Raw genomic sequence first — 14,741 nt, 5'->3', positions numbered from 1 at the left:
TTCGAAGACTGCAAGGAATGAAGGGCTTGGCTGGGAAGCTGGCAGAAGCAGGCCCTCAAGTGGCTCCCTTGCGACATCTGAGACGGGAAGGACTGAACGGGCCCGAGGTGCCGGGCGGGGTCCCAGATTTATTTCACTAATCAGAACAAAGAATTTTACCTTCTGTTCACCAGCGTGGAGGACATCATCAGCACCATGCAAGCCACATGACAAAGTCACATGATACGCACGCACATGATTGGTTGAAAGGAAAGTGGAGGAGGTCACATGGAAAATACAAAAAAATTAAAAACGGATGTGAACAATGGGCAGGGAGAAACATCAATAACCAAATCACAGACTGGATAAAAGGGGAAATCAAAATTAAATCAGCAGCATATACGAGGGAACACGGGGAGGACAGTGCAACTGCCTGGGAAGAGAAGAACAATAAACCATAAAGAGCATTTGGTTAACCACACCAGTAAGCGTTAGCTACAGCTGCAACACTGCATATTAATACCACATCAAGGGTGGGAAGGCCGGGGTGGGGGTGGGGGGCAGGTAGACATTGTTGTTTTTGTTTTGGGAAACGGGTAGGTATTTCTGCTGGCACTTCGAGTCAATCCAGGGGCTGTGAAAGGAAGGGAGCAAGTTAATATTCGCAGCTTCCAGAAACAGCTCCGCATCCTTGGAAACCGAGGCAACGGAAAAGTGCATGGGCCATCGAGGAAAAGTCCCAGAGCTGTGTGCGGTGCAGACTGTGTGCCCTGGAAGAACATGTGCCCTGAAAGAACAAAAGACCACATTAAATTTCAAAAAGGAAGCGGGTGGGGTGGGGAAGCAGATTGTGTTTCCTTTGGCGCAATGGGGAGAGCGAACAGGGCCTGGGTAATGCTTGGCAGGCAGGGGCCCCTGACAGTGGTCCTGACCATTTCTTCTTCCTTCTTGACCCCTCCCCCACATGATCCCTGGCCTGAGAACACAGCAAGCAGAGACGCAGGAAAGAGCTTTCCTTCTGGAGACTGAGGCAGTGGCTCTGTCTGCAGGGAGCAGCAGAAATGGTGCCCTTGGGCCACTGAGCTGAGGGTCTGACATCGTGAACAGAGAGACGCAAGGTGAATTAGCCCTTTGGCTTGCACCTGTGCTGATGGGGCAGAGGTTGCGATTGACAAAGTAAACCAACAGTGGTCCTTGCTTGGTTTGATCTGTACACCCCCGTGGGTCGCCGACTGGATTCACATGCCCACGTGCTACCTGAGGACGCTGCCACCCCGTCGGAAAGGCATTGAGGCTGCTCCCCTCTCTTCCACAGGCCACGGGACAGTATGGCCATGACCATGGGAAGCGAGGGAGAAAAACAGAGGTGAAGGGTGAAAAACAGAGGTGAAGATACCTTTCTGTCCAGAGATCACCCCTGTTTGGAAATTATCCAAGAGGCAAGCTTGAGCCAAGTGACTGTGAACCCGGGCGCGGGGAGTTAATGAGCTAGGTGCTTTTCATTGTGTGACATGACACAGGTAATGGAAGGTTCCTACCAGGATTGCCCGGCATGCACTGTGTAAAACTGAGCATTCTCTGTTATTTTTCATTGGAAATCTTTTATTACTTCTTTATCATCATAAACTGACAAACCAACCAAGCCATCAAAACCTCAAGTAAAAACAGAGCAACAGAAACAAAAACCACACGCACACACACCTACATAAGCAAAACACTGGAGCTCTGACTTCTTTTCAAGCCTATTGATTGATTAATGATTGGGGATCACAGTGACCCTCTTATTCATTCCATTGCAGTTCTTGTGCACTGGCGTTTGCCTGCCTGTTGCTACTCAGCAGGGACTGTCACTCCCTTATCTAAGGAGCCCTGTCTAGTAAGCATTGGGGTACTAACGCAAGGTTGCTGGTTCAAACCCACCAGCTGTTCCTTGGGAGAAAGATGAGGCTATCCACTCCCATAAAGATTTACATTCTTGGAAATCCTATATGAGACGTAAATGACTTGATGGCAGTGGATTTATTTTTGGTTGCTTTATCTGAGAAAGGCTGATAGCATCGTGGTGCAAGTGTCTGGGGGCCAGCCACAAGGTTGGTGGCATGAGCCCACCAGCCATTCCTTGGGAGAAAGCGGAGGGAGGCTGTGTGCCCCAGTAAAGATCTCAGCCTTGGAAATGCTATGGGGCAGGCGGTTCCCCTGTGTACTACAAGGTCACTAAGAGTCACCATCAACTCTTTGACCGTGGCCTTTTTAGTTTTCTTTTATCTCAGCATCTACCAGGACCGCCAATTTGGGTCAATAGCTCGTTTAAAAAACAAAAAATCCAGACTCAAATGTTCTTCTCTTTCAGGGCCACAACTAGGGCTCTTTATTTGTGGAAGGCAAGGCCTGAAACTTTAAACACAAGAGACATTTCAGGAGAAGAAACGTCTAATTTCTTTTTAAGAAGGAAAAACAAACCTGGGTCTGAGCTGGTGTTTTTCTGCCAAAGGAGACCCAGCCCCCAACGGGGCATTCCCTTGATGAGACAAGTTGTGCAAACGCACCCCGCAGCCTGCTTCTACCATGCCCCCACAAGGGCAGGTGCAACACCGCTCAGTCTCAATGTGAGGGGGAAGATCCCCAAAAGAAAGCCCGCCCTCGGAACTGAACACCGGCGAACACACGTCCCCTGTCTCTGCTCAACTGACCAAATGAAACCTCAGAAGCATCAGGAAACACACACACACACACACACACACACACACACACACACACACCACACCCCCCGCCCAACCAAGAAAGCCAGCCGCCAGGACCTAGGGTCCGCAGCAGCTAAAGCAACTGTTTCATGCGCACACAAACCCGACAGCTGGCTCTTTCCCCTTGTTTCAGTTGTGTGTCAGAGACCGCAGCGGGAGGCGTGTGAGCTGCATTTGGCTCCTCTGCTCTCTGCCTGCGAGATCTGGCTACTGCCCGGTGGGATGCATGCCTATGAGGTCCCCAGAAAGAGGGCACAATCTACAGCGCCCAAGGAGCTTTGGTGATGCGATGCTGTCAGCACACACAGGCACGGGCACACACGTGCATGCGTGCGCTCAGCCACGTGGCTTGTCAGTGACTTGTCAGTAAGCACACACACTCAGTCTGTTATGCTTATGGAGCAGTGGGCCTGGCTCTAAGCTCAGGTGGGGAACTGGAGCGAGTTCACAGGCGTCCGGCCGTGCCTGGGCCTGGCTGGCCAGCCTTGGCTTTTCTAGCTAGCATCAAGGCCTGCCGGGAGGAGGCAGCACGTCTGCGTCCTGCCTGAGCTCTCTGGTCCTGGCCACACAAAGGAGCTCAAAGCAGCTCTCTCTTTTGCATTCTCCCTTCCACCCAAGCAGCCACAGCCCCCCTATTCCTCCCCTTGTCCTCTGTCTTGTGGCTATTTCTGTCTGAGCCTGTGTGCCTGGGTGTGTGTGGACACGTGTGTCTTACAGAAGAGGGAGAGCCAAAGACGGGAGCTGATGCTGTTTCTCCTTCTCCATTTCCCCCTGATCCGTTTCTATTTTTAACTCCAGAGTAAATTTGGAATTTACTCGCGTGCCGGGTTTCCTTCAAAGAACCGCCCTGGCCCTTTGAGCGGCGCCTGGCTCTCTCTCCCGGCCAAGGAGGCAGCATGCTTAGAGTCACACACCAGGCCCCGAGCCCTCATGCATTTGTGAGTGTCGCTTTGAACAAAGGGAGGACCGGGGGCATGTCCGTGACCCAGCAGCCGGCTCTGCACCAAACAGCCGGCAGCATCCTGGCCCCCAGCGCGGTACTCACTGGATGCTTCGGCGGTTGTCAGGGCAGGTAGAGGCCAGGTTGCTATGGAAACATGAAGGGCAGAAAGGGCACACAGAGGTGAAGGGAGAGTAGAAATAAATGAAATTTATTAAATTTACACAGAGCCGTGGCTCTTTGTGGTTTTTACTAAAGGCATCGTTAGAAAGAGAGGACAAGGGATCGGGAGGAAGGTACAAGGGGGCTTCTTGAAGTTCATGAAGGAAAATTCCACCATCTCCTAATTCCCCCTTTCCATGAACTTTTTGAAGCCCCTGGCCTTCTCTCAATCTCTTCCTCTCTTGCTGTGCCATTGCTCCGGTATCTATTTTAAAGAGATATGATGCGTGATTGTCTGGCAAATTACTCTCACACAGCAAGAAATAGCATACCCCTCATCCCTTGTTACGGAGAATTAGGGCCACCGCGCGCTGGGGACTGTGCGGGATTGCCTTCTATTTTCAATCTTTACTTTCCACAAACACCTGCAAGGTGGGTGGGCTTACTCCGCATTTTAGAGGAGGAATCTGTGGTTTGGGAGGGTGCGTGGCTGCTACAAGGCCAGGGGACACTAAGTAGGATGTGGCCAGGCGGGGATGTGAATGCAGCTCTGCCTGCTTCCGAAGCTTGAACACCCCCATGCTAATGTGGGAGATCTCAGGCGGGCAGGGTAGGGCAGGATGCTGGCCAGGTGTCAGGATCAAACAGGTGGGGCGCAAGTCATCTCCTAAGACTGAGCCCCGATGGTAGGGAGTTTTGATTGGATACTGCGTTAAGCTTTGGCTACTAACTTCAACGCTAGCAGTTCAAACCCAGCTCTGCTCATGGGGCGGGGGGGGGGGGGGGAGGATGAGGCCATGTTGAAAACCCTGAGGAGCGTTCTACTCTGTCTTGCGGGGCTTCCCTGAGGGTCGCAATGGGCCCAGGAGGCGGTGGGTTCCATACAAGGAGGCCACAGCTAGCCTGGTAGCCCACCCATTCATCCGCTTGCTGCTGTGCAGCTCCAGGAGATGTGGAATTCTCGCCTGTACTTTCTTTAGTGCTTACTCTGCTCACTGAAGGGGCCCCAATGGTGTAGCGGTTATGCATGGGGCTGCTAACTGCAGGGTCAGTAGTTCCAAACCACCAGCCGGAGAAAGATGGGGCTTTCTAATCCCATAAAGAGTTGTCATCTCAGAAACCCACAGGGGCAGTTCTACGCTGCCTCTAGGCTCGCTAGGAGTCGGCATGGAGGTTTCTTTGTTAGCTTACTCACTCCCCCCCCCCCCCGGCCCCAGTTAAGCTGGGTGCAGGGCTCTACCTAGGCCAGTAGGCTGCGCCCAAGTCTCAAGGTCCCAAGGGTGCTGGGGAACCAGAACTAGAGTGTGGAAATGGTGAGGGTCAGCCAGGGTGACCAGCCACTTGGCGCCATGGTCCAGGATGGGCATAGCCTAGCTTTAGAAACCTCTTCTTTGCCATCCTCCCTGTTTCATTCCTTTGTTTCTTTACATAGGGTGGGGAGGATATGGCTTCAGAATCCCAGTCCTCCAGGAAACCACAGAACTTGTCTGAAGCGCCTGCTGCCGGCACCTCCAAAGCCCCACACTGCTTATTTCCCCGCAAATATTCATGAGCAATGTCTGCATTTATGAATAAAGCCAACACTATAGGATTCACTATCTCATTTGAATGTCTGACTCCAACTGCGCCAATTAAAATGATGGGTAAAACCCAACATTCCCAAACATTCCTCACCACTCCGAAGGCCAGATGACTTCTTGGCAAATTCCTTTGGCTTCTCTAAATATCAGCTTACGGTCCTGCCAGAGGGCAGGTGGGCTGCGGCGGCCCCAGGGCGCCTGCCTGCAGGGCTTTCAGATGGCGCCATGCTTTTAAGTTCCCTCTCTTTCCAGGGGTGCCTGCCTCCCATGAATACAGTCGCCCTCTGCTTATTCCTCTTCTCCTTTGCTTCCTGAAACCCCCACACACTGCTTTCCCCGACAGGGCTCCATCATCACCTGGTGGAGGAGGTAGCATTAGGCAGGCTGCACCGGCCTGGAAGCAAGCAGCCTGCAGAGAGGTGGATGAGGAAAATGGTACTCACTATGTGGAGGAGACAATGGAACAGGGGTGGGAGAGCTCGCGGGAGCCGCTGAAGAAAGAGAAATGAAGGCAAACTGAAAAACAGGGAAGAAAGCCTGTGGAGGCATACAGACACCGAGCAAGAACATGGGAGTGTCAACCTTGAGGGGTCAGTACAAGGGCTGAAGCAGGTTAGAGGGGCACAGAACAGCGTGCATGAGAGAACAGGTGACCAGCGGGCTTGCTCTGATCTCCAACCATCAGCCTGGGACCCTGCCGACCCCTGCAGGGTGTTTGGCCAGGAGCAGAGCTGCAGAGGCCTCCAAACCCTGCTGCTGAGAACAAATAGCTCCTTAGCAGGACCAGCTGTCTCCACAGGACCAGAGGGACCAGAGAGAAGGGGGCTTGGCCCACCACTTCCAGTTAGTGGGGAGAGAGAAGACGACGTTGGCTTTTCATGATCAAATGACTAAGGAGATCTCCATGTGTGTCAGGGTAAAACTGTGTCCCTCCCACGCCAGACCTATTCTGTGGCACCTTCAGGTGGACTCAAACCTGCCACTTTCTGGCCAGCCCCTGAGCGTGTTCATCACTCGCCATGTCTCCTGTCACCATCTCTCTCTCTCTGGAGCTAGCTGCGTGGTTTTATGTACTGGGTTGCTAATGGAAAGGGCAGCTCGATGTGATGTGTCTGGGTTTGAAAGCTCAGCTTGAAACCACCAGCTTCTCTTTAGGAGAAAGATGAGGCTTTCTACTCCAGTTAAGATTTACATTCTCAGAAACCCATAAGAGCAGTTCTACTCTGTCCCGGAAGCTCACTATGAGATGGAATTGACTCGATGGCAGGGAGTTTTTTGAGAACTACCTACCTATTTATTATCTACCTAACTGTCCATCTATCCATCCATCCATCCATCCATCCATCCATCCATCCACCTACCTGTTTATTATCTATCTATCTATCTATCTATCTATCTATCTATCTATCTATCTATCTATCTATGTATCTATGTATCCATCTATCTATGTTTACCTAGATGGTGTGCACATTCTGCAGCAGTCTGTGACAGTTTAGGGCCCACGGTTGATGCTACAACCACAGGCCCCCTTTAGGAAGACCCCGACCAGGTGTGATGACTGGATGCTGCTGCTGCTGCTGCTGCTGCTGCTGCTGCTGTGTGTGAACAGCCTATGTCCAGGGACATTCCTGCACCCAGGGAGCAGAGCAGACTGGACAGACTGCCGACGGGCTTTCTGCATGGAGAGAGGTGGGACACAGCCAGGCACAGTGGGTTGTGAGCTTTCCCTGGGAAAATACCCCGCGCACCATCACAAAACAAGGACCCTGCCCTCTTTGTGGATGAGGCGGTAACCCGGAGAAGCAGAGCTTGGACACATCCATGTATCGGCAAGCTTGCCTTGCTGCTCAGGGTTGGCTTGCCTTTTACCTCTGGCTGAGGATGTCTCGTCAGGCCAGGAAAGGGTGCTATCACCTCAGCCAGAGCAAGGCAGGCTGCTAACCATTCAGTACGTAGCCTGGCCAATTCAGGTAAAGGGTCCGTTCCCTCTCGAGCCCTTTGGGCTCGAGTTGTTTGTACAGTCATTCCTGGTAAAGAGATGGGGTTGTGTAGGCATTGACACATTATGATGCATTTAACTTACACCGGCAGTGTACCAGCTTGGGGGCCAATGGTACAAACAAAAGGTTGGAGGATGCCGGCCTCTTTTTCAACATGGAGACTCATCCTTCATCCCTGTACCCTGGTGGTTGGGGGTGGGGAGGGTCTATTCGGCTTCCTTGCACAGAAGTCGGTCAAGAGGCAACATTCAGGCGCTTGGTTGCTAAAAGTGGTGGTTCGGTCACTGAGGAAAAGGCTCACTGATGAATCGGAGCACGGTCTCTTTATTCTCTTAGCGGCTCTCCAAGGCAATCAGCCCCTCCTAGATCAGACAGAGGCTACGAGCTTTCTGCCTCACAGTCTCCTGATGGCACCCAGGCACGTGGGGGCAAGCACAGGGGGAGGGGGCTTTTGCCCAGTGACCATTGTCCGTGTGGTGGGCCGCAGCTCTATGGAGCACACATATCTATTGCCTGCCATGGACGGGCCTCCTGATGACCATAGCATGTGTCCTTCTGGGGAAGATCAGGGGGCTGGGGCCCTTTAGGAATCTGGGGCCTCGTCTAGTGTCAACCTGCTCATCTCGCTTTGGCAAGTGGGTCGATTCATGCCCAGGAACATGGGGAAGTCAACTCAGGAACCAAGAAACCTGATCGTATCAATTAAGCCTTCTATATGGAAAACGCCATTTTCTGGAAGTGACAGAGCACTGTCCAGGGTGCTGGCTTTCACCTAACCCTTCTCCTTCCTGAGGTCTGGAGGCAGCAACGGCCAGCTCCAGCTTACTGTGTCTCACCCTTTACCTGAGCATGCTCCCAGGTGTAACTCCAGTATCCTGAGACAGGCTGTGCCTCGCACATCAGCAAGACAAGGAGGATGTGCGCGCCAGAGGGTGGGACAGCCCACGGCATCGGCCAAGTCCAGCGGCCTTGGGCTCAGGCTAGGAGCAGAGCGCTTGGATGGCTGTAACTCCGTTAGACCACCACCGGCTTCCGAGGGTTGGAGGTGAGCACCCTCAGAAGGTCTTCCTACAGTGTGTCTCCCTGGTAGCGCCCCTGGGTTTCCTCTCAGTTGTGGTGCAAGCTGGTGCCGTCCTTCCAACGGGATCTTTTCCACAGGATGGATCTCAGGGCAGCAGGATACCCACTGTGCCAGTCATTCCCTTCAGCAACTCCAGGGCGGTTCCCAGGGTGCAGCAGACGACAACAACACCACCCCAGGTTCTTGCGTGTGCATGTGGGCACACGCGCGTGTGCCATCTCTTATCCTGGTGCAGGTCTTGAAAGAAGCACTCTCGATGCCAAGACTCTTCCAGGGCCTTCCATACCCAGAGGAATGGTTGCCTTTTAATTCTCGGCACCATCATGGTAGGGGGCGATGGAGAAAACAGACTCTTCTCCCATGGTGCCGGCCGCCGCATCAATTCTGTCTCCTTGCAGTGGAGGGACTGACCCTGCTGTTTTCAGTGAGGGGCTTCTTATTTTTTGCATCCTCTGCTAAGGATCCATTCTTAGTCTTCCGGACCACACCAAGCAGGGTCACCTAGTCTTCCTTTCCTATTTTTTGACAATCAACATTGGCTTTTGAAACTCAGCAGCCTGCTCTGAAAGCCCTCACCTGTACGAAAGCTGAGCTGGCCGTGGCCTGGGATGCCCAAGACCAGGTGACTCCAGGTGGGTGCTAAACATCAGTTACTGGATATGTGCCTCAGAGGAGGCCTTCCCTCCAACTGCTCGAGGTCCCTAGCCTGCCTCTCCTCGATGCAGCCGCGCCAACACCCTCCCCTGCCAGCACCCAGGAGACAGTAGAAATAGGACCAGCAGATCATTAGACCCACGTCCTGGGGAAGGTGCCCCTGTCCCGAGCTGCTCCTCCAGCACGCACCGGGGCCCAGCTGCCAACGCAGGGCAGACAGCTGCCAGTCCTACCTGACAACCCGGCCCCCTCAGCTCAGGCTCCTTTCCAGAACCGCTTCATTCAGAAACGACTCTGCTGAGGCCGGGAATTCAGCACTCCCCCCAAAACCCTCTCAACGCCTACACTGAGCTGCTTAGATTCTGCTGTGGCTGCAACATTCCTGAATAAATCTCACAGAGATGAGCTTCCGCGAGCGCTTTTCAGGGACGAAGAGCTTTGCATTACGAGAGTGAGCAGCCTCCTGAGTACCTTTTCTTCAGAGTCTCTCCTGCGCACGGTGGCTCTCCGAGGTCCTCTGAGCTTAGCCTGGGGGGAAAGGGCCCTGTCTCAGCCGAAGCCATGATGCTAGGGGCGGCCGGCCAGGCAGGCCGAGGAGGTGGGACCACAGATGGGCTCCCTGGGGCCGAGGCTGGCTGGCGGGCTGACCTGGCACCCTGTGCAGTGGTCTGTTTGCAGCCCCTCCCTCCAGGGAGCTCTTCAAAGGAGGGACCTTCCCTTCTCCACGGCCGTTGGCCAGTTGTTTCCCAAACATGGAAATGCACATCGCCAGGGCCAAAGAACAGAGCTGGCTGGAACGGAGGGCATGATGCCCCAACAGCTGCCTGCGTGCACCAACGCGCGTCGTGCCTTGGAACCCAGGCTGGCGCTGGCCCCGCCTAAGTAGAGCTACTGCACAGCGCTTCCAGCCCCACTTCTCTAGCTCCTCCAGCGCACGTGGAAAGCCTGCAGAATTCTTTTGGCCCTTGAGAGGATTTGGGATTTCGGCCCTGGGGTAGACTTTGCTGGGACACTGGCGGTGAGGTGGATCTCTGGCCGGCTACTCAGGGACCCCCATGCTCGGCTGGGCGGACATCCTCTTAGCCACAGGGTCATCGGCACACACACACGCAAGTCATGAGCGAGGACAAGTTCGAGAAGACACAGGGGGTGCATGCTCTACAAGAAGACGAGTGTTAGCCTCTCCGAGTCACCTACGGACATTAACAGGAGCCAAACTAGACGAGTGTCAGTGTGATTAGGGCCGAGACAGTGCCATCTACTTCAGCCACGAGGAGTGGGGCAGGGGGCGTCAAAGAAGGGACCGGAACTAAATTAAGAGCTAGGACTAGCAGATGTTAAGACTATGGAAAACAGGCAACGAGGTAGAAGAGGCACTTACGTGGAGGGCTGTCTGCATTTCCCATGGATGAAAGACAGACGAAAAGAAAAGACAAGAGGCAGACCCAAGAGAAAGAGAAAAAAAAAAAGGTAAGATGTAAAAGAGCTGAAGGGGGATCTGCAGCGCACACGGAGCTGAAAACTCGAATGACCCGATTATTGCCAATCCAGAGAAGACGCAAGTCCTGTCGAAAGGAAGGCGAGGTCTCGGGCTGCCTATTTCAGGGGAGAGGTTATGGGGTCACCTGCACTCCCATGGGGAGGTAGCAAGGGACCCCCTCCACTTTTTGTGTTTTCTTATTCCAGGAGTCAGCAAGAGCCAGGGAAGACTTGTCGGGCTTCCAACACCCTCGTTTCCTGGAGGGACCCTGGAGCCTCCGGGGCTGCTACTGGGGTCTGTAGAGGAATGTGACTGGCGCTGGGCTTGCCCACAACCTGGCGACCTGTGCACAGGCAGGGGTAGGGCATGGCAGGCCACGCTTAAGGAAAAGGGGAATGACAGAGACCGACACGGAGGCGCGGCTCTGCCCGGAACCAGGAAGAGGAGGCTGCAGTGATGGACATCCCAGAGGCTCTCCTTGTGTGCCGGGGAAGGAGCAGACATGCCTCCCCCCGCCTCCCCCACGGCTGTGTTTTTGATCCTGCTTCTAGAGACTACAACAGTCTCTGTTTTTCTCTACCATAAGATCTCTGCTGTGTCTCTCCCCAGTCTTCCCACCAAATCTCACAAGCCTCTTTCTTCCAGCCACAGGCGGCCTAGGGCCTCTGTGCCCATGTCAAGAGGCACGTCTCCCCTTTGTCCCTGCAAAAGCCACCACTCTCTTCCTCTCTGTTTCTTTTCACGACTCAGTGGTGGCTTTCCTCCCTGGTTGTTCCTCTAACGAGTTACATCAGCTACGAGGACACATCACCAACCCTTCAGAGAGACTGAGGATAAGGGGTTGAGGGCCGGGAGCCCAAGCACTAGGATGTGAGGATCTGAAATAGAAAAAGCTGTATCTGAACCGTGGTTCAACAGCTCCGGGGGAGAGAGTGGCGTGGGGAGCGGGCAGGGCAGCTCGCTCTACTTACGGACTGGCTGCGTCTTGAACTCGGAGGCCACACTGATCTCGCCCAGCCCCTTGCCGTTGAGGGCTGCCAAGCGCACGGCATACATGGTCTCTGGCTTCAAGCCCATGATGGTCACGATGCCTTCCATGCTGGCTGTGGTGGGGACATGGGGAAGGGGCACAGGTGAGATTTCAGGAAGACATTAAAGAGGCTCTCCTCCAATGACTCCTTCGTTCAAATGCCAAAGCAGTGGCAGGTGCTTTGGAGAGAAACATCTTTTCAGTAAACCTGGGTTGCATGGCCTCTGAAGGGCTGTGACACTGATGTCACAACCCACACACACTCACTCCTCTCACTGGCTCACGCTTCACTCACTCACTCACTCAGGACTCATTCACTCACCTTCACTCTTTCACTCCCTCCCTCATCCTCACTCACTGCTCACTTCTTCCCTCATTCATTCATTCCCTTCCTCCCTCATTAATTCACTCATTCACTTACTCTCTCCTCCCTGATTCATTCATTTACTCCCTCCTTCCCTCATTCATTCACTCACTCCTCCCTCATTCATTCATTCACTCTTTCCCTCCCTCATTCACTTACTCCTCCCTCTCTCATTCATTCAGTCACTCACTCACTCTTCCCTCCCTCCATCACTGCCATTGAGCCCATTTGGATTCATAGTGATCCTAAAGGTACAAACTGTCCCCCGAGCTTCTAAGACCGTAACTCTTCAAGGGTCTAGAAAGCCTGATCTTTCTCCGGAGGGATGGCTGGGGGTTTCCCAAGTGGCACAGTGGGTAATGAGTTGGGCTGCTCACTGCAGAGTCAACAGTTCAAAACCCCAGGGCCTCTCTACCCTGTCCTACAGGGTCACGATGAGCCAGAATTGACTCAAGAGATGAAAGTGAGTCGGGTCTGGGCCTTGAGGTTATCAGCTCAATGGGTAACCATCTACCACCAGGGCTCCTAATCCCACCCTAGATACCTCCTATCAGACCAGGGGTCAACATGTCTACAAACTAAAGCCATCCTCAGCAAACTGTGCTGGTGAACTCCCAGCCAGCTGTTCCTGGGCTGCGGGTGTCAGAGCCAGCTGTGCCCCGTGGATTTTCTGGCACTAGTTTTTCTTGTTTGTTTTTGCAATAGATGACTGAGCTTTTCTTCTTGGGCACCTCTGGATGGACTTGAGCCTGCAACCTTTTGGCTAGTGGGTAAGTATATTAACTGTGTGCATCATGGATGGTAGGAAAGCTCAAGGATGGGAGAGGCTAAACATGAATGTGTTCAATCCTCAGGGAAGGGCAGTCTTTCTTTCTTAATCTTTCACTTGGGGATACACCACAGGGTTGATTTAAGAGCAGACTTAAGATAGGGCTGCGGGCGGCCCAAAGATGCAGGGTTGGGGGTAGGTTGAATGCATCCGGTTGTGTGCAGCATCTGAGCAGGACTTCTTGGGTGCTGGCAGGACATGAGACCCATGTCCTGAAGGCAAAGTCTACATGGGGACATGTCCATGACCCCATTCCAGAGTCAAACACAGAGTCCTTGTGCTTCCGGTGGTGGCACCAAGCAGCCTTCAGGTAGGTGGGAGTGGTGTGCGTCACCCTGCTCAGAGAGGCTGCTGGGATCTAGTGAATGCTGAGTTAAGTGTGTGCCTACACTGAGGCGTTCATGGTTCTCAAGGGCACGGCACCTCTCCTCAACTTACCTTCTTTGGCATCATACCACTTGGAATGCCAGACTTCCTCGCCCATGGCTCTCCATTCAGCCTTGTATTTGAGGATGGGCACTCCACCTGTGGCCTCTGGCTCATCAAACTGCACCTGGGCCGTGCTAGAGTACGGCTCCACCTGGTCAATGGACGGGGAGGACGGGGTGTCTGTGGGGAGGGGAGAGCAGATATGGAGACCTGAGTGACCACAGTTCCCCATGGTGAAGCATCTCGCTCACCCTGGCTGGCTCTTGAGAACCCTGCCCCTCATATCTCGTGTCGCTGGACTACCACAGCGCATGATTCTCTCCCCATCCGCCCCATGCCCAGATTCCCAGGCTTTAATGGCTTCCCACAGGCCCAGCTTTGCCGAAGCATGCACAGTGGGCTGGCTGGGTGGGGGTGTCCTAAGGCAATGCCCACCTGCTTGAACCAGGATGAATTCCAATGACTCCTGCCCGATGCGGTTCACGGCAGAGCAGTTGTAGTTGCCAAAGTCGTTTTCCGAGTCTGGGGTCACCTTTAGGAGGAAGGAGCTCATGGGTGCCAAGTCTTTCTTGAGGCAGCCACAGGCTCCAATCCAAATCTACTGTCTTCACTTCCTAAAGAAGCACCAGTGGCCGTCAAGTCAGTTCTGACTCGGGGCGGTTCCATGGGTGTCAGAGTAGAACTGGGTTTATCATGGCTGGTTTAATGGCCAGAAATGGAAGGCCAGGCCGTTCTTTTGAGATACCTGGGGTGGATGCAAACCTTGGACCCGTTGGCTGGTAACTGAGTACTTCACCACTGGAGCTTCCCAGAAGGTGAACCAGCGAAGCCTGTGTGCCAGGCTCAGGCACAGACCAGAGAGAAGGATGGGAGGGGGGAGGGCTCCTGGCTCCAGCACCATGGAGAGGGTCAGTGCAGCAGAGGAAGGGGTCAGGGGTTGAGAACCAATTTCTTCTCTAGCCAATGGGTCCCCAGAATGGGCTGTGGTATGGGGTGACCAGAGGGAAGGTGCTGGCCGTACACAGAAGCCGGCTCCCAGTGCGCCTCCACCTTCTCCACGAGCACCCACCTAGCCCAGCACTCACCTCCAGGTAGCTGGCTGAGGGCGTGTTGTAGATCTTGATATTGCTGTAGTTGGAGCTTGGCAGCAGCTGACCATCTCTGAACCATGAGATGGTGGCGCTGGGATAGGCAAACACCTCACAGGTGATGTTCACCTGGTTCCCCTCCCACGTGTACACCGCCACAGGGCCCTGCAGCTTGGGGGCATCTGTAAGAGTGAAGACAAGGCTCTCAGGATGACCCCCGAGACTGGGGAGCCTCACGTACCCTGCTCCTTCCTGCACCGGGGTGACGTGTGCGTCCCAGGGCAAAGCTGCAGAGCCCACCGGCTGCAGGGGCAGCTCAGGGCCAGGAGGCTTATGAGGAGCACGGGGCCAGTGCATGGGTGGGCTCGAGGACCAGATCGAGGG

General features: G+C 54.0%; 1 protein-coding gene across 5 annotated transcripts in view; it reads right to left on the bottom strand.

The window, feature by feature from the left end:
* The window catches only part of NCAM1 (neural cell adhesion molecule 1), a 370,435-nt gene that overhangs the window by 29,969 nt on the left and 325,725 nt on the right, over positions 1-14,741 (bottom strand). For all 5 annotated transcript variants that reach the window (XM_075546609.1, XM_075546610.1, XM_075546611.1 and 2 more), the window contains exons 10-13: positions 14,355-14,539; positions 13,705-13,801; positions 13,279-13,449; positions 11,589-11,720 (exon numbers count right to left, since the gene is read on the bottom strand). In XM_075546609.1, the coding sequence (XP_075402724.1) occupies positions 11,589-11,720; positions 13,279-13,449; positions 13,705-13,801; positions 14,355-14,539 (585 nt within the window). The remainder of the gene's footprint in view (positions 1-11,588; positions 11,721-13,278; positions 13,450-13,704; positions 13,802-14,354; positions 14,540-14,741) is intronic.

This window comes from Tenrec ecaudatus, chromosome 4, assembly GCF_050624435.1.
Source record: "Tenrec ecaudatus isolate mTenEca1 chromosome 4, mTenEca1.hap1, whole genome shotgun sequence".
NCBI classification, from domain to species: Eukaryota; Metazoa; Chordata; class Mammalia; order Afrosoricida; family Tenrecidae; genus Tenrec; species Tenrec ecaudatus.
This window is presented reverse-complemented; position numbering and strand designations above follow the sequence as displayed.